Source organism: Zea mays, chromosome 2 (assembly GCF_902167145.1).
Source record: "Zea mays cultivar B73 chromosome 2, Zm-B73-REFERENCE-NAM-5.0, whole genome shotgun sequence".
Lineage (NCBI taxonomy): Eukaryota > Viridiplantae > Streptophyta > Magnoliopsida > Poales > Poaceae > Zea > Zea mays.
Genome location: NC_050097.1, coordinates 191743496 through 191766862, shown reverse-complemented (window position 1 = coordinate 191766862; position 23367 = coordinate 191743496). Strand labels below are relative to the sequence as shown.

Genomic DNA, 23367 nt, shown 5'->3' with positions numbered 1-23367 from the left:
TGTATTGCTGTGTTTTTATTGCTTGCATGATGTTTGAAGGAGTTGATTCTTGTTTGCAGGAAGAAAAAAGTTCCCTTGTTGCTTCTCGCGACAATCTTGACAGACTGTATCGTGATTCCAGCAACTCGTTGACCATCCTAGAGAGGAGTCATCGCTTCACCATGGAGGAGTTAGACAATCATCGTTGTAAGCTGCAGGAATCCACAGATGAAGTGATCCGTCTCCGGCAGTTGATATCAGCTAAGGATGTTGCTATCAAAGAACTTCGTGCTTCCAAGAAATCCATCGCCCAAGAGCTAGAGACTGCTCAACTGGCTGTCAAAGTTGCTGAAGAAACTTCCATTACTCTGAGGGCCCAGCGCAATAGAGCCATGGATAAAGTCATTCGCGCAGGGCGAATCTTGATGAGGAGACCCGGCGTGATTGTTCCTGAAGACATAAGGGCTGACGTGAACGCTGCACCTGATTCCTCAAGTCGCCCTTCTTCGTCGGTTGCTCCTGAGAAAGATATTGTGAAATAGAGAAATATTTTGCGTGCTTTGAGCGCGCGGTTAGCATGATCGAATATTTGTTAGAGGACACCAGTTCAGTATTTGGATGATATTGTTACTCTCCTATTGTTTTGGAATTCGACAGTACGTAAATTTGCAGTAGTAAAATGCTGTGTGATGGTTTTGAAACTTGTTTGTGGGATATAGAAGTCACCCCTATATGAGTATTCGTAAGCACGCGAAATCATCTTAAGTCGTCGCTGACTTGAATCGACCGCTTTTGTTAGTAGGGCATAGTGGTCACCCCGAGTTAAGTAAGCGTGAGCATGTTGCACCGTCTCAAGTTGCTGCTGACTTGAGCCGATTGCTCTGTTAGCAGGGCATAGTGGTCACCCCGAGTTAAGTAAGCCCGAGCATGTTGCACCGCCTTAAGTCGTTGCCGACTTAAGTCGATTGCTCCGTTAGCAGGGCATAGTGGTCACCCCGAGTTAAGTAAGCGCGAGCATGTTGCACCGCCTTAAGTTGTTGCCGACTTAAGTCGATTGCTCCGTTAGCAGGGCATAATGGTCACCCCGAGTTAAGTAAGCGCGAGCATGTTGCACCGCCTTAAGTCGTTGCCGACTTAAGTCGATTGCTCTGTTAGCAGGGCATAGTGGTCACCCCGAGTTAAGTAAGTGCGAGCATGTTGCACCGCCTTAAGTCGTTGCCGACTTAAGTCGATTGCTCCGTTAACAGGGCATAGTGGTCACCCCGAGTTAAGTAAGCGCGAGCATGTTGCACCGCCTTAAGTCGTTGCCGACTTAAGTCGATTGCTCCGTTAGCAGGGCATAGTGGTCACCCCGAGTTAAGTAAGCGCGAGCATGTTGCACCGCCTTAAGTCGTTGCCGACTTAAGTCGATTGCTCCGTTAGCAGGGCATAGTGGTCACCCCGAGTTAAGTAAGAATGCAAGTCAATCATGAACAAACTGAGTATCTTTGAAGCCTTTTTTTATTGATGACATATTTCCCGTTTTACAGAGTACATCGTTGTCCCGATAGATTTTGAAATACAGCTAGGGATAAAACTTCCTGAGGTGTTCTATATTCCAGGAGTTCCTAATTTCTGTGCCGTCCATCTGAGTGAGACGATATGATCCCGGCCGAGTGACTTCTGCTACTATGAATGGTCCTTCCCATAAGGGCAATAGCTTGTGCCGTCCCTCCCCCGTTAGAATTCGGCGGAGGACGAGGTCTCCTACTGAGAAGGATCGTTGTCGCACGACCTTGTCGTGATAGCATCTCAGAGTCTGCTGGTACCGTGCCGATTGAATTACTGCGTTCAGCCGCTCTTCTTCGAGTACATCAACATCTTCCAGCCTGGTTGCTTCGGCCTCTGCTATGCTTTCAAAGATCAACCTTGGCGCCCCAAACTTGAGATCAGCAGGCAATACTGCCTCTGACCCATAGACCATGAAGAAAGGAGTGTTTCCATGCAGAGCTCGGCTAGGTTGGGTCCTTAGGCTCCAAACGACGTAGGGCAATTCCCTTATCCACTTTCCTGCGAACTTTTCATTTTTATCGAAGACCTTTTTCCTGAGTGCCTCCACTATCATCCCGTTAGCTCGTTCAACCTGCCTGTTGGCTCTCGGGTGTGCTACCGAAGCATACTTGACCTGAATGCTTTTTTGCTCGCAGAAATCGAAGAACTCTGAACTTGTGAAGTTGGACCCCAAGTCGGTTATGATACTGTTCGGTATTCCAAATCTGAATATTATGTCTTGTATGAATTCCACGGCTTTAGCTGAGGTTAAAGAAGCAATGGGTTTGAACTCTATCCATTTAGTGAATTTGTCGATTGCTACCAGTACATGAGTGTATCCTCCTTGAGCTTTCTTGAAAGGTCCAATCATATCTAGCCCCCAGCATGCAAAGGGCCAAGTCACCGGTATGGTCTGCAATTGCTGTGCTGGTAGATGTTGTTGCTTCGACAAGTACTGGCAAGCTTCGCACCTCTGAACTAACTCGGCGGCATCACTTTTCGCTGTTGGCCAATAGAATCCCGACCTGAAGACCTTCCCGACTAGTGTCTTGGACGCTGCGTGTATTCCACATTGTCCAGCATGAACCTCATCCAGAAGTTGCTTCCCAGTAGACGATAGAATGCATTTCATGAAGATTCCTGATGCGCCCCTTCTGTATAGTGTCTCCCCAATGAGTGTGTAGTGAGCCGACTGTCTGGCGATGCGCTCGGCTGCATTTTTATCGTCTGGCTCCTCTTCATTCTTTATATATCTGATGATCGGCCTTCTCCAGTCATCAGAGCTTGACTCTGGTTGATTCACGATATTACACTCTTCTGTCTGATCCATTGAGATGCTTGGTTGTGGTATTTCTTGTACAAAGACTTCGGGTGGGACCTGAGTTCGACTAGATCCTAGCTTGGACAATACATCGGCTGCCGTGTTTCGATCTCTTTCTACATGATGAAATTCTAGGCCTTCAAATTTATCTTCTAGTTTCCGTACGACAGTGCAATATTTTCCCATTGAATCATTCGAACAGTCCCATTCTTTGTTTATCTGGCTTATGACTACCAAAGAATCTCCGTATACCATTAGTCTCTTGATGCCTAATGATATGGCGATGTTTAGTCCGTGGATCAGAGCTTCATACTCGGCTGCATTGTTAGAGGCCGGAAATAGCAACTGGAGGGCATATTTGAGGTGCTCGCCTCCAGGTGCGATGAAGAGAATTCCCGCGCCTACTCCCTGCAGCTTCAGCGACCCATCAAAATACATCCGCCATACTTCTGCAGTTTCTGGGTTCTCTGGTACTTGTTGTTCAGTCCATTCTGATACGAAGTCAACCAATGCTTGGGTTTTGATGGCAGTGCGAGGCTGAAATTCGATGTCATGAGATCCCAGTTCACAGGCCCACTTGGCTATTCGACCAATGGCTTCCTTGTTGTGAAGGATATCCCCTATCGGAAAACCAGTGACTACTATGATTTTGTGGTCATCAAAGTAGTGACGTAGCTTGCGGGCAGTTAGAAGTACTGCGTATAATAGTTTCTGAACTTGGGGATACTTTTTCTTCGAAGGACCCAGAACTTCACTGATGAAATAAATAGGATGTTGTACTGGGTAGGCATGTCCTTCTTCTGCTCGCTCGACTACCAACGCGGTGCTTACCACGTGAGTCGTGCAAGAGATATACAGCAGCAGATCTTCAGCTGGTTGAGTTGATGTGGCTCGCCGTGGCGGCTTCAGTACCGGTGGGGTTGTCAAGAATTTCTTCAGTGCATCTAGGGCTTCCTGTGCTTCTGAAGTCCACTGAAACTTGTCCACCTTCTTGAGTAGCTTGTAAAACGGTAAACCTTTTTCTCCTAGCCTGGATATAAATCTGCTCAGGGCTGCCATACATCCGGTAAGTCGATGAACCTTCTTTTGTGATCGTGGAGCTTCCATTTTCATGATAGCTTCAATCTTATCCGGATTAGCTTCAATTCCCCGGTGGCTGACAATAAATCCGAGTAGCTTCCCTGCCGGTACCCCAAAGACACATTTTTCGGGATTAAGCTTCCATCGATATCACCGTAGACTGTTGAAAACCAGCTGTAAGTCTTCGATGAAGTTTTCCGAGTTCTCTGTTTTGATTACTACGTCATCCACGTAGGCTTCCACACGCTTGCTCCAGTGATCGGCTAAGCATGTTTGAATGGCTCTCTGATAAGTCGCTCCAGCGTTTTTGAGGCCAAACGAGACGGAGGTATAGCAGAAAGCACCGAATTGAGTGATGAACGCTGTTTTTTCCTCGTCTTCCTTTGCCAAACTGATCTGATGATACCCGGAATAGCAGTCCAGAAAAGACAACACAGAACATCCAGCGGTGGAGTCTACCACCTGATCTATCCTAGGGAGCCCGAAGGGATCCTTTGGACAATGTTTGTTGAGATCTGTATAGTCGACGCACATGCGCCAATCCACTTTATTCTTTTTGAGTACAAGAACAGGGTTGGCTAACCACTCGGGATGTAACACCTCTCTAATAAACCCAGCCGCGACCAAGCGAGCCAACTCAGCGCGAATGGCCTCTCTTTTGTTGGGCGTGAAGCGACGTAGTTTTTGCCGGATCGGCCTTGCTTGGGGGTAGACCTTCAGTTTGTGCTCGGCCAGTTCTCTCGGGACTCCCGGCATATCCGCAGGTTGCCATGCGAATACGTCTCGGTTGTCTTGCAGAAACCGGACGAGCGCGCCTTCCTATTTATCGTCCAGACTGGAGCTGATGATGGCAGTCTTGCGTTCATCAGCAAACCCCAGGTTGATCCTTTTAGTTTCTTCAGTCGGCCGCATAGAGGTCGCGGCTTGAGCTTCGTTTGCCGGTGCTGTAAGGTCTTCCTCAGGCTTAGAGTTCGCCTGCGCTGAAGAAGTCGCCGACGGTTTGGTGGTGAGGGCTGCTTGGATGGCCACTCGGAAACATTCTGCGGTGCCTTGGAAGTCAGCACACACAGTTATGATTCCTTGTGGCCCTGGCATCTTCAGTATCATGTACGTGTAATGCGGGATGGCCATGAATTTTGCCAATCCCGGCCTCCCGATGATGGTGTTGTACCCGCAGTCGAAGTTTGCTACTTCGAACCTCAGGAACTCGGTTTTGTAATTCTCCGGAGTTCCGAAGGTGACGGGCATGTAGATGTGGCCCAGCGGGTATTCTCCTTCGGTCGGCACAATGCCGAAGAAAGGAGTGTCCGACTCGCGGAGTTCTTTGAGGTGAACTCCCAAGCCTTGGAGTGTCCGGGGGAAGGTGACGTTGATGCTGCTTCCCCCGTCCACTAACACTTTCTTCACCCTGCTCTCTCGGATCACCGGATCGACGAGGAGCGGGTACTTGCCTGGGTGGTCGAAGTTGAGCCATTAATCTGCCCGAGTGAAGGTAATCGGGTGCTCCGACCACCGGTACGGAGCGGGAGGACCGGTGGTCGCCACCAATATCTGGCGATCGTTGAGCTTTTGTTGTCTTCTGTTCTCCTGCGATCCATGTCCGCCGAAGATGACGTTGACCTCCCTGTCAACGCGTGGGAAGGCTCCTCCTTCCCCCTCCTCCTGCTGCTGGGGTTGTCGTGGTTCTTCTGGCCCTCCCCGCGGCGGAGGAGGAGGTAGAGGTTGGAAGGGTCGGCCGTGTCCGATGGAGTGCTTGAAGTCCCTGCAGTTCCGCAGGGTGTGGCGCATGTCCTTGTGGTACGGGCACTGGGCGTCGAGGATGTCGTCCAGCGTGCGCTCGCCTCCGCGAGGTCCACCCCGGGCACGAGAGGCAGGTGGTCCGGCGGCGTGCACCTCTTCGCGAGGTCTTTTCTCCCAGCGTTTGTCGGGTTGCTGGTTCGCGTCGCGTCGTGGCGCTGCCGGTGCGGGCTTCGCTCCCCCGATGAGGTCTTAAGCTCGCTCGTCGGTTGTGATGTAGAGGTCGGCTTCCCGGAACAGCTGCTCGGAGGTAGTCGGCGCTTTCTGCAGTATGGCTCGGACGAAGGCCGAGTCATTGGATCCTCTATAGAAGTCCTCGATCACGGCCGCCTCCGTGACCTCGGGGATACGATTTCTCATGGTCTGGAACCTTTTGAGGTACGACCGGAGAGTTTCGTCCCCCCAGCGCTTGATGGATTTGAGGTCCCATGGTTGCGCTGGTTTGTCGGAGAGGGACTAAAAGTTGGCGGTGAAGCGTCGACTGAAGTCGTTCCAGTCGTCGATGCAGTGTCGAGGTAGATGTCGCAGCCATTGTAGTGCGTCTTGCCCGAGGACAATGGGTAAGTACGCATTCATCACGTCCTCGGATGCTCCGGCGGCTCGGGCCGCAGTGGTGTAGACGACCAACCAGCCTCCTGGATCCTGCTTAGGTTCATATCTGTCGACATTGGATACCTTGAAGTTAGGGGGCCACTGAATGGCCCTAAGGCGCGGAGTAAGGGCTGTCACTCCACACGTGTCCTCCTGTCGTCGGGGATGATGTCTGTCCCAGGGAGGGGAGTAGTCATTGTGGTTCCTCGACCGACCCCGGGTAGTACCGCCAGTCGAAGCCGTTGCTGACTCGGTTCTGGTTGCCTGACTCCGAGCTGGGATGCCGTGATCCCTGCCGTACTCCTCCAGGCGGCGGATCTCGTTCTCATGCCGTCGTTCACGCGAAGCATTGATGGAGCTTCGCGCGTCCCGGTGACTGTTGATGGCGTGTCGTAGATCGTTCGGCGGGTGAGCGAGCGGTAGAAGATGGTTGGCTGCCTGGGTGAACAGTCGTCGATAGCCTTCGGCGTCGGGAGTCCGAGGGAGTCCATCTGCTATCCGAGCTAGTACCCCTCCGACTTCACTCGGCGTGTTCATGGCTCGGGCGAAGTCGGGATTCAGGTTGCGCCCGAAGAGTGGATTTTCCCGGCGCTGCCTTGCGTCCTGCTCGGCTTGTTCCTGAGCTCGTCGGCGATCACGTCGGCGGGAATTCCTTCGTTCTCTGAAGACGCGTTCCTCCGGAGTTTCTCCTATCTCCGAGACCTCGTCCCGCGAAACAGGTTGCTCCGGATCCCGTTCTCCGGCCTCATGATGTCGCCGAATGTTTCGGCGCCGGTTTCTCCGCCGGCGGGATTCCTGCTGAGGTGGTTCTTCTCCGGGTGCGGTCGGCTCGTCGTCGGAGACGGGGGGCGACTCCACTCTCCCGATGAAGAGGATGTCGGGGTAGAATGGTGCGGCTGTCGTGGCGATCTTCTTCCCGTTCTCCTTTGAGGGCAGAGGAACGGAAAGAACGACTTGCTTCCTCCCGGTCTCTTTCTTCCTTGCGATCTGTGTCCATTCTTTCATCGGGGAAGTAGACAATGGAGTTCTCCGGGTCAGCGGGCTCTCGGCCCCTGGCTTGCCGAGGGCGATCTTTTTTCGGAGCGCTGGAGGTCGCGCTTTTTCCTTCCTCACCCCGATATTCTCGGAGCGTGTTGGAGTGGACTTCTTCTTTGGCGGATCGGCGATGCGGTGTAGAGTTCCCTCTTCATCTGCTATGGACGAGATCGTTCCAAAGCAGAATACGGATCCGGGTCGGAGGGTGATCTTGCTGTAGAAGGTGACGGCCATTGAGCTAGCTTGGATCGGCGACACACCCCCTACCTGGCGCGCCAGCTGTCGATGTTTTGGGTCCGACCGCACACCCGAGGTTGCCCCTCAAGGTGTTTTAGGAGTAGGACGGTGTCGCCGACTGTAGCCAAATGGTTCGTGCCCGATGCACGAGGAACAATGGACAGTGTTTACAGGTTTGGGCCGCTTCGAGATGCGTAACACCCTACGTCCTGGCGAGTATGCTTTGTGTAATGGGTTACAAGGGAGCTCTCGTAAAGAATTGAGGTGGAGCTTAGCCAACGCCGCATTAGTCAACACATTTCAGTTTGTGAAAGTATTTGTATTATTGCAAGCATGATATAAAAGATAAGGGTTCTGTTTGGTTCGTGGCTAATTGTGTCACACTTTGTCTAAGTTTAGTCGTCCGAATTGAATAACTAATCTTAGACAGAAAAATTAGGCAAAGTGTTGCAAGTTGAACAGTAAACCAAACATGTCTAAGATGTGTAGGATTATAAGTAGACTAGCGCAAAATAAAGACCTCTCAATTTGCATTGAATTGACTTAGTTATGCCCCCCCCCCCCCCCCCCCCCCCCCCCCCCATCAAATGCTGTATTGCAGCAGACTGCAGTCAACAGTGTGAGTGCTTGGCCCCTCAGGCACTCAGGCAAAGCTGCCACCGCTTAGAGTGCCCTTTTCCTTTTTTTTTGTCATTTCAGTTGGCAAGTCGTCGAGTAAAGCTACCCAACCGTGCGCTCCTCATCTGCACTTTTGTTCCATCTGCTTTTACATGTCGAGCGGCTCAGAGATGTCTTGATCGATCCCCATCCAAATGGAACAAAGAACTTTCTGAACTTTTCTAGGAAGAAAAAACGTGGAGTAAAATTGTGAACTGGAACTAGAAATGTCACCCATTGAAACTACCGATGGAGATCGAGTGAGGGCTCTCTGACTCTGAGTAGAGGCACCAAAAGAACTAGAGCGTCCAACTCACAAGAACTGAAAAGTACACTAGACTTCATTATTCAGAACACGTACACCTGAAAACCCCCTTCCAGAAGATGAAGGCCGCCTCGAACAAGCATGCAAAATCTATGTTCATAGGAATTTTGTGGGGAAAACTCTCGCATTCTAGACGACGAACAAGCATCAAGCACGCAGGCTACTAGCTGCAGTCTTGTAAAGGTCGTCGCCACGTCCCAGCAGCGTCGCTGCTGCTGACGACACGGACGGTTCGGGCTTCTTCTTTGTTAGTTAACGGGCGCGCGGTTATTTACTGCTAGCAGGAGCAGCAGTAGTGATTTTGTGTCTGTAAGCAGGAGCTGGGCTCGCGGCGAGGCTACCGACGCTCTTGCGCCACTTCCACGAGTCGGCTGGCGTGCTGGGCAGCGGCGGCAGCGGGAGGACGGCCGGCCGCGGCCGACGGCACAGCCCGAACGGCCACCCCTCGCAGTCCCGGAAGCGCTCCCAGGCCTCGGGCGACCGCAGCGTCGGCGGGGGCGGGTCTGTCAGCATGCACGCCGACGACGCCACGGTCGCCGCCCGGCTCGTGCTGCGCGTGAAGAAGCTCTTCACGGAGAAGAACGCCTCGCTCTCGTCGTCCGCGTCGCAGTCCCCCCCGTCGGCTGCCTCCTCCTCCTGCTCCTCCTCCGCGGCCGTTCCCTCCACCACGACGCACGTGCACGTCTTGGGACTTGACACCGTGTCGAGGACGGTTCTTGGATCGAGCGGGGTGTACGACCAGGCGAAAGCAGAGCTCGACGACAGAGGCAGCGTCGGCGAGTCCACGTCCACGCCGCACCTGGACCGCCTCTTCATCTGCCGGCTCCTCATCTCGTGGAGGATCACCTGCGCAAGAACGTGACGGGTGCAGCGCTTTTAGCGAACCGCGTGAACGGACCGAGAACTGGGACCGGGGGCTACGCGCAACGTATATATACCAATCTTATTACCTGTTTGGTGTCTTGCGCTTCGTCGAGGACGTTGTCGTCGTCGCTGTCCTCGCCGGAGCTCCACCCGGCGCCGGCGGGGGTCCTGACGCAGGGGACATGGCAGTGCGCGTAGGTCTCCCGGATGAGCGACGACAAGGACTTGCAGTAGTGACTGGCCGCCGGCAGCTTGGGGTGGAACTCTTGCGCCAAGCAAGGCATTGTATTGTATTGCTCCCTGATCAATAATCACACACACATGGAACGATCACCGATGTGTTGCAGCTAAGCTACGGATCGAGCTGTTTCTTCCCCGGCGTTCATCCGATCGACGAGGAGTGGTGGGTATAAATGGTAGAGCTCGATCGGTCGCCCATGTGTGTGGACTGGAGATCGGAGAATGGGTTTTCAGACGAGGGATGTGGACGTGCATGACAAGTGCCCTGTAACTTAAAAAGAGAGGCCTGCGGGCGTTTTTATGGAATTCATTCATAATCCTTTGGGTTCAAGGCTAAGAAACACCCGTCGTAGTGTTTGAGTTGGACATCGATCAGGTGAGAAATTGCGGCGGCAGATTGCAATTGTGTACTTACTCAACTGCTGGGTTTTACTGCTCAGTTGCTACATGCTTCGCTACTTATTCGCTAGCAATTCTAAACTCGATATATTATCTTAAATAAAAAGGGCTGCAGGTCATAAAAATATATTGCATAGTAAAACTAATAATGTCAATTTTTGCTGTCAATCTATAAACGAAGTCCGATATTTAAGTGTTAAATTTTTCTTGTAAAAAAAAGAACTGGATCTTGTGCTACGTGCTATATATCGACCCGTAGGAAGTACTTTTTGCGAACGATCGTATCGCTTTCCTGACTTTTATCGATGAAACGTCTTGACTTTACACTCAGACCGGCCAGCACTCGTCGATCATGTGATGCACAAGACAGACCGAGGACTACCGGCCGAGCACCACCCGTGCAGCCTACTCATGAATGCGGAACAGTTGCGGGCTTGCCGAGCGCGCCTGCAGCGATCATCAGTGACGGGACGGGAGGGACAGCGACGCCTGGGACCTGGGAGCCGCCGGCATGCGAGCGAAACGCCGCGAGGTGCTCCGGCGGTTGCCGTGGTGGCATCAGAATCGCAACACAGCACAGCAGGCATGCCCTCCCCTCGGGCGCGAAACGAAATGCGCTCTGGTCGTGTGTGGTCGTGGCCGTTGTTTTCGCGCTTCTCTTGAAGCAAACGCTACAACCAAACCCCGCTCACCCGCAGCCCTATGCCGAGTGTCGTGAGGCGAGGCCGGACGCGTAGGTTCTCGACGGCGGTGAGGTCATCGAGCACCGAGGTGCAGAGCACGTGCACCCTTCCCCAGCAAGGGAGAGACAGGCAACGGGAAAGCGAGACGCCGCGCAACGTTTTTCCGGTAGTGGTTTTGATGCAACTTTCAGGGGCACCGGCCGGCGGCCGGGGGGATGCGTAAAGATTTCTTTTGCCGATCGAGTGCCATATGAGGATCTGGTTCCGAATTGAACTACTCGAATGGTCGCACAGAAGGGAAAATGACGGGCCTTTTTCGTTTGAGGATTCTGCACCAACTTGTTTGCCGTGAATGGCAAGCTGTTGCTGAGAGGAACCATATGCATGCAATACATCTGCAAAGAGCCAAACATACACAGTATTGTATGGAAGTAGAACAAACGAGATGCGACCTCATTGTCCTGTACAGATGACTTGCCGGTAACGGCAGGCATAATTTCTACACGTATCAAATGCTGCCTGAAAGACTATCCTCCTCTACCACAAATAATAATTGTAAGAAAGATACAGCGCCGTCCTACTTCCGCACGGGATGCTGTCCATGCTTAGCAGTGCAGATACGGTCACAGCAAGCTATTTGATTCAATACACCAACGGCCGCAACTAACACTGCTTCTCATCAGCATCTATCAAAGACACTCATTTAGCTGATGCCAAAACATTAGTTTAGCTATTATTTAGGTGAATGGCTGGCAGATGGGACCATTAAATCGGGCCTGTAAAACAACATTAACTGAAGATCTCATCTACCGAATAACCACCACCGGAACAACTTTGGATTTCCCAGCAGCTGGATTCGACAGCGGTGGTTAGCTGATAACAACGGTCAAAAAACGTCATTTATCACAACGCAACCACCATCAGGTTACAAACTCGACATCTCTCCCGGAAATAGGAACAGGCAAGGTTAAGCTGCACTATTTTGATTTCGGCAGACCAGGAGGCATAGTGTTTGAGAAACATGTGGTGGCTGCTAAAGTTTAAAGTGAGCATTGCTGAGCCGCACACAATATATATCATGGAGTTCCATCTATAAAACCAACCGTATTTTGAGAGAACAAGAGCCGCAGCCCAGAACAACGGAAGCCGACGGAGAATCGGACGCCTGCAGCTCTACCTCTCCATCTCCATCTCCACTGACGGAAATTCCCATCCCGCTAAGCTCGCACGAAGTGATGGAAAAGTAATCACCGCACCTGCATGGGTACGACAGCTCTACAGTATCGGCATCGGCAGTGCTCTCAATGATCATATCCCCGACTTGGACTTCAGATGCGATGATCTCGATGTTCTGTCTGGATGACTGCAGCTGCTTATCGTAGTCTGCTCTAGATGTAGGATGGCGTAGGATTTCCCATGCTTTCTGCACACTAGAAAATTCCTGTTGCTCACCGGAAAGAACACATGACTCGAGAGGTGTCCGTGCCTTGTCAGGGTGTGTGTTCAGAGCAGCAGACCTGTATGCTGCACGAATTTCATCATACGTAGCGTCTTCGCTCACAGATAAAACCTCATACAAGGTTTTCTGGACCGAAATACTGCTGCTTAGACCCATAGTGGAAGCTGGAAGGGGTAAAAAGAACAGTTAGGGCTAGTTTGGCAACAAATGGACAAAAAAGCCAGGAAAGTAATGCACCAAGGGGATTTTAAATGACACTTCAATTCCCTGGGAGATTTTTTTTTCACTCGGGTGTTTGGCAACCAAGGGGCCAAATGCCCCTCTTAAGACAAAATAGTTCAGATGCACCAAGAGAACTGGAGAATGGATGGATGGCCTTATATACAGCTTGTAAACTGTACGGCTACACTAGTATGCTATATGAAAGTATGGACAAACACACAAAAACCATATGGATCACTCTGTTTCAGAACAGGAGCACAACCATTCAGATGCACTAGCTCTGATGTCTGGCGGCATGTGGACTTGGGCGTGCACCATTTATCAGAAGAAAGGGGCACAATTCTTACACCAGCATCAGCAAATTTCAAGGAGTTGGCAGCCTGGACAGGCAGCTCTGGGGATCACGGTTTATTAGGTAGATTATATAAACATCCAAACATATGCAGCTTTGTGCTCACATGATGTGATCCCTAGGAGGAAAAAGTCTGCTCGAAAGGTGAAGACAAATAGGCACGAGATGCTAAACTAGGCATGCTCGTTCAAGGTTCACTTCCTGTTTGCTCCAGATTCACTTCCACCCTTCTCGGAGGATCTAGCTGCAGGTAGGTATAGGGCTCGGTTGGTTCCTCCCTGAAAACCACAGGTCCATTCGTGAAATACCTCTGATGACAATGAAAAAGGGGAATAAATCTTCAGGGTGATAATACACAATGCAAAATTTTCAATATTGAAATAAGCACGAAGAAGAATCCAGCAGTCTTTTTGGATCATTCGGCTTAGAAAACCTGGTGTTCCCACACTTTTTTTTGTCTAGCTTGTGGCAGCGAAAAAAGGTCACCGTAACTTAGAAAGTTGGCACACCTAAGGCTAAGGGCCACCTGTCACAATGCCATGGGCCATGCCTAAGTTGTGAACCAGATGCTTGCCTAAACAAGTCAAACCATTATCCTAGTTGGATCATCTGGCTGCATGCAGCAAGCTTGAATGAAGTCCTCAAGTTGGTGTCTTCTGTACACCAGTTTTCTGAAGTATTCAACTTTTAATCTTATAGGAATAAGTTTATGTTCGATATAAAAAATGTCATGACATTAGAGGTTTTCACACCCTTTTCAAGTTGTGTCATAGCAGAAAACCATACTTGTTCATTTCAGTTCAGTAGCAATTACTTGCTTATAAGCTGTTCTCACATTAGCTTGCTTCAACTGGAAGCTGCCAGACAGGTTGCCTCAGTACACCCAACTTTGCCTATTGACTAACCAGGCTGAGATGCATATCATATTCTGACTAATCATATGTCAGGTTTCACATCTACCCTATGCATAAAAGAATCCTTCCCAACAATATAACTAAAAGAACAACTTTCACAAAAGATGCAACGTCAATGCATCACATGTGAAAGCTTGCAACCCAAAAGGCCATTTTCTGAGAGAAACTAACTACCAGATGGCACAGACAGTCCAAAAACTAGCAGGCAGTCACTCCATGAACTATGGTGATTCAGATCAATGGAGAGGGAACTCATATAGCTTCTATGAGAATGCCAAAATCCACATTATAAACTAATGCACACAATGCAGTAACTATGTCAGTTACAGGGAAAATAAAAATTGAGCAAAGCCATGCGTAGTTACTAATCAATATCCTGCACAACGTTGCTCCTTAGTAAATAGTTCCGAAACCAGCAAAACCTTATCTCTTGCAAGATTAACCTTCATGAGCGATCTCTGCAGTTACTAGTTGACATCCTCCTCAGTAAATAAATAGCAAAGATATAAACACGATAAAGTGGCCCTCCTTACAATTAACTTCACTCTAGTCAGTACATGCTAGTTTAGATTTCCCCGATAAGAGCTCGTCTATTTCTATTTATCATCAACCTAGTGCTTAATGCATCAGAACCATCAAATATTTGTCTCGTATCTTATTGCAGATCAGATGAGAATCATGAGATATGCCAGAAGGTAAGCGCATAAATAATAACAAGGTACACATACCCAGGTTTTGAGCGCATGCATTGCCAGAAGAGCTTAAATGGGCCTGGAACTGTCTTGAATGGGTTCCCTTCAAAGCAAGCCTGTAAAAATAAATGAAAAATATTAAAAGTATATTCAACATATGTATAATTATAAGAATCCCGAACTTAACAATGCAGCACATGACCTAATATTGTCAGAATCATAAGAAATAAGTTAAATGCATAAGAAGACTACAAAGCGAGCTGTGAGTGAGGCAAATGGTCGAGCCTATGATGATCTTTACCGAAGACTAAGTACAAAAGAAGGGGAGAAGGATGTCTATAAGATAGCTAGGATTCAGGAAAGGAAGATGAGGGATCTCAACCAAGTTAAATGCATTAAGGATGAGATGGATCAACTCTTGGTGAAAGGACAAGACATCAAACAGAGGTGGCAGAGGTATTTTGACAATCTTTTCAATCGTGAGAATGAGACTATGGACACCCAATTGGATGACTCCTTTGATGATTTAAATAGATGCTTTGTATGCAGGATCCAAGAATCAGAGGTCAAAAAAACTTTAAAGAGGATGAAAGGGGGCAAGACGATGGGCCCAGATGGTATCCCAATAGAGGTGTGGAAATGCCCGATGAGTGGAGGAGTGCATTAGTACCAATCTTCAAGAACAAGGAAGATATTCAAAGTTGTACCAACTATCGAGGGATTAAGCTCATGAGCCACACTATGAAGCTATGGGAGAGAGTTATTGAGCATCGCCGAAGAGGAATGACGCATATCACCATGAACCAATTTGGATTCATGTCTGCAAGGTCAACCATGGAAGCAATTTTCTTAATAAAGCATGTCATTGAGCGATATAAGGAGCAGAAGGACTTCCACATGGTTTTTATCGACATGGAAAAGGTCTATGATAAAATACCTAGAAATCTCATGTGATGGGCATTGAATAAGCATAAAGTCCCAACAAAATATGTTACGCTCATCAAGGACATGTATGACAAGGTTGTGACTAGCTTCCGAACAACTGATGGTGATACAAATGTTTTCCCGATTAACATAGGACTACATCAAGGTTCAGCTTTGAGCCCTTATCTATTTGCCTTAGTGATAGATGAGGTCACGAGGGATATTCAAGAAGATATCCCTTGGTGTATGCTTTTCGCTGACAATGTAGTTCTAGTAGATGAAAAAGCTTGGGAGGCCAAGTAGTACCAAAGAATAACACCTTCCGTTATTTGGGATCGATGCTACAGAGAGATGGTGATATTGATGAACATGTTAGCCATAGAATCAAAGCGGGTGGATGAAATGGCGTCAAGCATCGGGAGTCCTATGCGACAAGAGAGTGCCACAGAAGTTGAAAGGCAAGTTCTACAGGACAACGATTAGGCCTGCTATGTTATATGGGGCTGAGTGTTGGCCTACTAAGAGACGACATATCCAACAACTAAGTGTCGCAGAGATGCGTATGTTGCGTTGGATATGTAGGCACACAAGATTGGACCGAGTGAGAAACGATGACATACGCGATCGGCTAGGAATAGCGCCAATTAAAGAAAAGCTTATTCAACATCGGTTGAGATGGTTTGGGCATGTCCACCGGAGACCCCCAGAGGCTCCGATGCTTAGAGGTGTCATAAGACGGGACAATAATGTGAAGAGAGGTAGAGCTCAACCAAACTTGACATGGGAGGGGGCAATCAAAAGGGACTTGAAGGAATGGAATATCCCAATGGAGTTGTGTTTGTATAGAAGTGTTCGGAAAGAAGCTATCTACGTGCCCGAAAGCTCCAGTAGTTACAATAGCAGGCAGAGGGGGTGGAGGATTTTTTCATATGGGAGAGAAAGCTCCAGTAGTTGGCTAGCTCGGCTTTGGCTTTGCTAGAGTTTAGCCGTTTCCTGGCAAGCAGTTGTATGTGGTTGTCTGATAGGCACTCTTACCAAGAATCCAAAATGGAGTAGGATCATAGTTGTTAAAATCACGATTCTAAGGATAATCTTAGTTTATCAGGTCTGTTAAGTATAATCTACAATTTTACAATTTTGGTAGCTGATCCTACGATTTACAATCCAAATATTGGAGTTCCGTTCTGATCAAGATAACGATTAATATCCTGGATAGGATTGTGGATGCTGGCAGGTTCAGTGTTAGCACATAGCACTGCTACCATGTCATGACAGACTGACAGTGGACAACTCCAACTGGCTGCAGATGGTTTTCATGCCATCCTCTACTAAAAACACTAAACCTATTTCATGATGTTATCAGTACTTTTTTCAGAGCTGTAACAGAAATAGGAAAGCATCAGGACGGTTTCTTCACCATTGCTACTTGTGTTCCTCGACATATATATGGGGTTTATTCCATCCTGGAAGTGGAAGCCAACACATCAGTCAGATTGTCTATTTGCTCAATCCAATCTTTGTTTTCCAGATTTGTATTGGAGCTTCCAATAGTAGTCTGAAAGCATTAACAGCAGTGCAAAGCAGAAAGTCATGATTAAAGGTTGTCAAATCATGGTTTCTCCTAGGGTTAGTTACACAAGGTAGGGGCCTGGATGGCAACATTATGCCACAAACATATCAGGAAGATATTTCAAGTGAGCAAAATCGAGTTATAAGTTGGGGCCAATCAAAATCTGAGTTATAAGCCTCGATGGCTGAGAAGCATTGGGGATGAAACAACACAATGCCAGCTGCCATCTTGATCCCAATTTAGAGAGACTCTAAGGGCCTGTTTGGAACCACCCAGTTTTTAAGAAACTGATTTATGGAAACTGAGGTGATTCCAAACACACCAGTTTATGCCTCAGTTTATAGAAATTGGATTCACAGTTTCTTAAAAACCAAGAAGCTAGCCTCTCCTAGCTAAAGAATAAAATTGGTTTCTTAAAAACTTACCTAAGTTGGGCCCAATCAAAATCGATAGACAATGGTGATAAGGTACTGAAGATCTATGTTGCCCCGATATGGGGATACGGATACGCGATACCCCGATACGCCATTTCTCAAAAAATATTGATACGGCGATACACAATATATATTATAAATAAAATTAAATGCTGAAATGTCTGAGATGGACCACAGCCGATCAGTTCAATTTAAGGGCATTAGAAGTTAATGTTCAACAACTTTGACTAAATTAAACATCTAATTCCTCTTATAGAACTTATCTGGACTCAAATCAATGAATACAGCATGCCAAAAACATGTGTAACGATACGTACACCAGCAGACTCGCAAATAATCACTAGTTCACCACACAAGTTCTAATTCTAACAGACCAGAGACCATATAAGGTATCCCGCATGTGTCGGAGAGGTGTCCTAGGAGTATCCGTCATTTTTTATTTATTTAAATTCACAGGAATTCCCGATACGCCCCAGATACGTATCTGGAAGTATCCGAGGAGTATCCGTATCCGATACGGTATCCGACACCGGTACGTGAGTTTTGTGAAGTATCCGCGCATCATAGCTGAGGATACATCACTAAACTGGCAGACTGCTCGTTTCCTCATTCAGAACCTCAGATGGTTGAGCCGTGACTACCCCCATTCATCTATTGGAGAACACAATGTGCCGGCACACAGCTCGAAGCAAACATGTGACAATACTACAAGAGGGCGAGCGAACCTGGACGACGTCCTCGGCGCGGTCGTTGCAGCGGTGAGCCTTGGGCTGCCGCGTGTCGCCCTCAGGCAGACCCCACGGGCTCTCCCGCCGCGGCACCGGCCTCTCCTCGCTCATCCTCCCCCACTTCGTCCACCCACTCTTCCCTCCTGAATTCAAAGATCAGAAAAATGAGTCAGATTCACCAGCACGACGCACACACCAACATATCCTCAGATCACGGCAACACGGGAGAGATATCAGACGAGCTCATGTAGCGACCTTGCCTCCTAACCCTGCCGGGCAGTCGGGCAGGGGAGTGCAAGCACGAGAAGAAACTACGGTTGCTTCGGTTGCCCTTCTCTGCTTCTCGCACTGACCGCTCGAGTATAAAATGTGAAGAAGACGAGACGAAATGGGCCGCATTCTTATCCAGCCCATATAGCCTAAACACTGTTGACCCGTTATGAATTCAGGCCACCAAATTACCGGCACGGTCCTAATGTAAGAGATGGGGCCCAGACGCAGCGAAAGAGGCATTTACGTTGAGAGATGGTGGGTCTAAACCCTAATGGGCTGCAGTTTCGTATATAAACGTGCACCACTTATCCTTCCACTTCTGAAGTTTCGGCGGCGGCGTAGGCAGCGGCGGCGTGCTCATGTAATCCCATCCCGAATCCTCCAGTCACCCGTTCACCCGTCCCTCTACGCAATCATGGTAAGAAAGATACGCATAAATGAAATGTCGCTCTACGCAACCATGGTAAGAAAGGTACGCATAAATGAAATGTTCAGTTGCTCAAACATGTGAATTCAGAAACAAATATACACATGTTTAACAACACTAGTTTACTACCAGAATCACACCATACACAAAGACCAAAATAATAATAGCCAAAAGGGGGGAATGATGCCTCTACAATTTGACTAAAATATATATTACACAACATGAACTGGAGACGACGAAGTTGCCGTTTTGAACGCAGGCAACAGCAAAATGGCACGGATGAACGAATAACCTCTGAAGACGACAGTGCATACCTCACTAGCGTCGGGGTCAGATCTTGGAGACGACGACCTTGTACTGGATCTCGGAGAAGGCCTTGTACTGGATAGGGGGGTGCCGGGCGTGGCCGGCAGCTTGACTACACCTTAGACGAAGAGCCGGTAAGGGCACCGCCTAACGCGAAGGGGTCAGTGACTCCGTGCCTCCCCAACCCGAGTTCGAGCGAGCGGGAGCTGGGAGACGGCTGAGTCGGACTTCAGGAGACTAGGAGAGGGCCACAGATTTGCCTCGTGCCCTAGCGCGCGGATGGGGGAAGGGGAAACCGTGGCTGGAAAGAGAGAGGAGACAGGGAGAGGGCGAGCAGCAGCTGTGGCGGCTGGGATGGGATGGGATGGGATGGGAGTTAGGAGTGTGTGTGATTAGGGTTAGTTCATAGCAACTCCCTAATACAATTTCTCAAATAAACTAGTAACAGGGATAGCTCAATACCATATTTTGAAAGAGATTTACAAATCACCAATATATCACTATCTTCAGACGTTCACATACAATCCTAAATTACCTAATGAATGAGAACAAAAGACTAGAAGAAGTGTTCTCAATTCCAACAAATGTTTCTTTAGACCAAAATAAAAGTAGGCTTATGCGGTGTTTGATGTCATTAGGGTACCGTAGGTACCCAAGAGAGCTGATAAGTGAAGGATGCAGCGAGGGGCATATGGTACATGCACACTAATACTGAGTACTACCTAGCTATCAATACATGAGATGTTTACAGAGGTTTAAGATGCAAATGCGCAATACCCTATATCCTCTTAATGTGTGGTGGATTGATGCAAATACGTAGACATCCAAGTTCCTATAAATCACTCTATGGTTAGTATAAGTGTGTTTCTGTAAAGTGCTTAGGTTAGTTAGACCACCACACATAACGCTTGTTCTAGGTTTATTCCTAGTGTTTGAGTGAGATTATAATACCTCTTGTGCCTTGGTGCTCATGTGCACTGTTATAGTTTGTACCGAAGGGGCTTGTAGTCTTGTGAGATCGCACGAACTATGTTTGTGGTTTGGCTGACACCATGTACTGGAGGGATCGAGATTTGTGGCACTTGGACCAGAAACTCAATAGTAAATACAATGGAAAGCATCCAAGAAAGGCTATTCTAGAGATCCACTTGTGTGTGAGAAAGGACTGATGCTTTCCACAGATTTACTCAACTAGGAGCTTGACTCTTTAAGTGACCATCCTTGCAAGAGGCTCCAACAATAGCTTAGAGAAAGCTTGCACATTTATCGATATCTTGGTAAAAAATACTATAGTTGTTGACGAGAGTTTATATATATATATATATATATATATATATATATATATATATATATATATATATATATATATATATATATATATATATATATATATATCGTCTTTTAAATTTCCGTTGATCCAAAAAAATCATGGGTGTTGCTTACTTGGCTGATGCATTAGAATATCTCCGTTCTAGCATGAGTTGGAAAGGTATGACGGTTTCTACACAAGCCTCCGAATAAAATAACAACAGATTACTCCCTGTCTAAAAATAAATTTCGTTTTAGAAAATTAGTAGGTTCATATAATACTTGGTGCATGGATTTTATATATGTGTGTAGATTTATTATCATCTATTTAAATATAGATATAAAAACCAAGAGCTAAAGCAACAACTATTTTGAGATAGGAGAGAATATTGTTGTTGTAAGGCAACTTGCAGTTTTGAATGTTATGTTTTTGCAAGTCGTTGTTTGCATGGATCCATCCATCCTATGATCGAACCCTTTGTTAAGCTATAATGTGTACCTCTGAGCATATGAGCTGCAGTTTCAGCAGACGTTTTTTGTTTTTCGTAAGGTTTATTTTAGTTACGCCGCATGTTCGGAATTGGTTTGCAAGGCACGTGGCGAAAACTGGAAGGAAATCGAATAAAGCCAGGTGACTGCTCAAATGAAGTCCTCTGCTAGCTGAGTTGCGAGCTGTTTTCATTGTCGATCTCCTGTTTTAGCTCTCGAGGAGAGAGGTGTCTGTGGGCCTGCCTGAATATCTGTTTCATTGATGTAGTATGAACAGAGACCCGACAAATGGAAGAACAGCGACAAGTTACAGCTTTTTCCTCTCTGGACTAAGGAAGGACACGTTAACCGCACACCACTAACGTACAAGGTTGGGCCTTCACATGATTAATCCCATCTCGTGAGCATAATTTAGTTACAGCTAAGCGAAGCGTTACACGGGTAGTAAGCGACTGTTACAAGAGAAGTAGAGACAGACAGGAGAGGACACGAGGCGACCTCTTGGATTGGATCTGGCAGTTAACCGGGCCGCACTCGGACCCACTCGTACCGGCCGCCGTCCATGGGAGCGTCCTTGACGACGTCATAGTTGTACCTTGAACACAACCAAAAGATCCAAAATGGTACACGCTGATTAACGCGCTCCCGGCATGTGAAGTTGGGAACAGTTTGTTCGGATTCGGCAAAGGGTGTGGAGAGAGTCAGAGCCGAAGTGAATTTGTATCTTTTTTTTTTAAAAAAATGAATATGAATAAATGGAAACTAAAGTAAAAAAAGGGGCTAGCTATTGCCTATTGGCCTGTGGAAAGCTCCACAGCCTGTGCCAGCGCGAAAAGGCCCAGTGACGAGTTGGAGCCGTCCCAAAAGGAGGCCTGGGCTCAATTCAGCAGGAACAGGGAGCGGCAGGCAGGTGGAGCTGACATACTATACTCTACTCACTTGACCGCGAAGCGCCGCGCCATGCCGCGCTCCGCTGCGGCGAGGAACGCCTCCACCTCCTCCGCCGGCGGCGACCTCCCCACCTTTCCCTTCTTCGGTCTGCCGAACACAACAGGGGAATTGTTTAAGCACGCGGGATCGAGCATGAAGGGAGGAGGAGGAGGAGGTCAGAGAGGGAGACTGACATGCCGGCGCCCGCAATGTCGCTCTGGAGCCTGCTGCATCCCAGCACCGCCGCCGTCGCTGTGGCAGCGGCCATACTTTTCTGCTTCGTCGCGCCTGTGTGCGGTGCGGGCGGTGAGGGACTGTGGGTGCGTTGCGAGTTGGAAGGTGATGACTGGTAACGATGGGATTAGGTGGGAATCGGCGCGGAAAGCCGCGGTTACTTATGCAGCCTCTCGGTCGGGCCTCCTGGCTGCTGTCCTGTCCTTCCTGGGTCTGGATTCCCGTGGAGTAGGAGGCAATGGAGTCGTCGGACGTGATAACAGCAGCTCGCCTACCGCGCGGCACGGACGGGACGGGAAAAAGTGAGTAGCCGCCGGGGTGGGCGTACGTGTCGGCCGGGGCGGGCGGTTCGGCGGCTCTGTGCGCTGTCAGTCACGGCTGTACTTGGCGCGACAGGCTGCCGAGTGCGAGGTGGGGCTGTGTTGTGGGGGCGCCGCGCTCGCGTCGCGTGTAGTCTGTGAACCCGTGGACGTGAACGGGGAACCTGTGCTCTGACGGATGCCGTCGGTCGAGTCGAGTGGGCCGCCGTGCGATGCTTTGCTGCGCGGTGGTCGTGACTCGTGAGCCAGCTCGCCCGCCCCCCGCACGCACCTCGGATACGGCTGGTCGGCTGCGGCTAGCGGACCTGCGGACTGCGGTAGACTGGCAGCGATACCTGTAAGGATGTAAATGGTCGGTAAAATTCGGTAAATTTCCGGTACCGTTTACCAGATTTTTCCGACCGTTTTCAGATTTTTCGGGATATACGGAAAACGGGACGGAAACGGGATGTGTTATTACGAAAACGGTACGGTAAACGGTGAGACATATTTACCGTCCGTTTTCGGAATTTTCGGGAAAATCCGGTATTTTCCCGTATTTTAACCGTATTTTTCCGGTCCACAAAAAAAACAAAGGAGGCAAAAACTATACCCGTTAGGGTTTAGAGATTAGGGTTTTAGATGTCATAGAAGATATATCAAGTGATCCAGATGACATGCCACATGATTTCTAGTTTATGTATCGTGTGTTTAAGACTTATATACTATGTGGTTAAAACTTTAGTGAACATGTATGATCATTTATGTGTGGTCATGACTATGTATTGTATATTTGTGTGGTTGAGACTTGTATGTGAATGTGAATGAACAATCGTGTTTTAAGACTTATGTGTTAAAATTTAAGAGTGGACATGTATAAGTGTATGACCAATTATATGTGGACAAGATTGTGTTTTGTGTACTTTTGTGAATGAGACTTGTATGTGGATGTGAACGAACATACGTGTGGTTAGGATTTGTTTATTGTGAGCTTTTCCGATTACAGTTACCGTTTCCCGATCAATTTCGAGCTATTTTGCTCGGATTTATCTGTTTTCGATATACCGA

The 23367-nt window shown here is 48.4% G+C and overlaps 4 protein-coding genes across 4 annotated transcripts; all 4 read right to left on the bottom strand.

Annotated features, from left to right (window-relative positions):
- Positions 1-8410: 8410 nt before the first annotated feature.
- LOC100276711 (uncharacterized) lies at positions 8411-9916 on the bottom strand. The gene is given in 2 exon segments (NM_001312888.1): positions 8411-9398; positions 9503-9916. Coding segments are annotated over 2 exon segments (777 nt in total). The 5' UTR covers positions 9701-9916; the 3' UTR covers positions 8411-8819.
- Positions 9917-11527: 1611 nt separating this feature from the next.
- On the bottom strand, positions 11528-13039 carry LOC112529890 (uncharacterized). The gene is made up of 2 exons (NM_001363288.1): positions 12878-13039; positions 11528-12361 (listed from the first exon to the last, which is right to left on the bottom strand). Exon 2 carries the CDS (start codon positions 12351-12353, stop codon positions 11829-11831), a length of 525 nt encoding a protein of 174 aa, NP_001350217.1. The 5' UTR covers positions 12354-12361; positions 12878-13039; the 3' UTR covers positions 11528-11828.
- On the bottom strand, positions 12792-19410 carry LOC100274132 (DNAJ heat shock N-terminal domain-containing protein). The gene is made up of 4 exons (NM_001151012.2): positions 19048-19410; positions 18031-18176; positions 14414-14493; positions 12792-13049 (listed from the first exon to the last, which is right to left on the bottom strand). Exons 2-4 carry the CDS (start codon positions 18142-18144, stop codon positions 12959-12961), a joined length of 285 nt encoding a protein of 94 aa, NP_001144484.1. The 5' UTR covers positions 18145-18176; positions 19048-19410; the 3' UTR covers positions 12792-12958.
- Positions 19411-21072: 1662 nt separating this feature from the next.
- On the bottom strand, positions 21073-22230 carry LOC100277180 (uncharacterized). Its single transcript, NM_001367853.1, has 3 exons — positions 21961-22230; positions 21776-21874; positions 21073-21431 (listed from the first exon to the last, which is right to left on the bottom strand). The coding sequence occupies exons 1-3, from the start codon at positions 22032-22034 to the stop codon at positions 21356-21358; spliced, it is 249 nt and encodes an 82-aa protein (NP_001354782.1). The 5' UTR covers positions 22035-22230; the 3' UTR covers positions 21073-21355.
- Between the last annotated feature and the right edge of the window lie 1137 nt (positions 22231-23367).

What these genes read in the sequence shown, in the direction of transcription:
- LOC100274132 (NM_001151012.2), bottom strand. Translation starts at nt 18,144, where the DNA reads ATGAGCGAGGAGAGGCCGGTGCCGCGGCGGGAGAGCCCGTGGGGTCTG. An exon ending in GCGCCGAGGACGTCGTCCAG is followed by an intron (nt 14,494 to 18,030) that starts GTTCGCTCGCCC and finishes TTATTTTTACAG; the next exon opens with GCTTGCTTTGAAGGGAACCC. An exon ending in TGCATGCGCTCAAAACCTGG is followed by an intron (nt 13,050 to 14,413) that starts GTATGTGTACCT and finishes TGTGGTTTTCAG; the next exon opens with GGAGGAACCAACCGAGCCCT.
- LOC100277180 (NM_001367853.1), bottom strand. Translation starts at nt 22,034, where the DNA reads ATGGCCGCTGCCACAGCGACGGCGGCGGTGCTGGGATGCAGCAGGCTC. An exon ending in GACATTGCGGGCGCCGGCAT is followed by an intron (nt 21,875 to 21,960) that starts GTCAGTCTCCCT and finishes TGTGTTCGGCAG; the next exon opens with ACCGAAGAAGGGAAAGGTGG. An exon ending in GCGCGGCGCTTCGCGGTCAA is followed by an intron (nt 21,432 to 21,775) that starts GTGAGTAGAGTA and finishes GTTGTGTTCAAG; the next exon opens with GTACAACTATGACGTCGTCA.
- LOC112529890 (NM_001363288.1), bottom strand. Translation starts at nt 12,353, where the DNA reads ATGGGTCTAAGCAGCAGTATTTCGGTCCAGAAAACCTTGTATGAGGTT.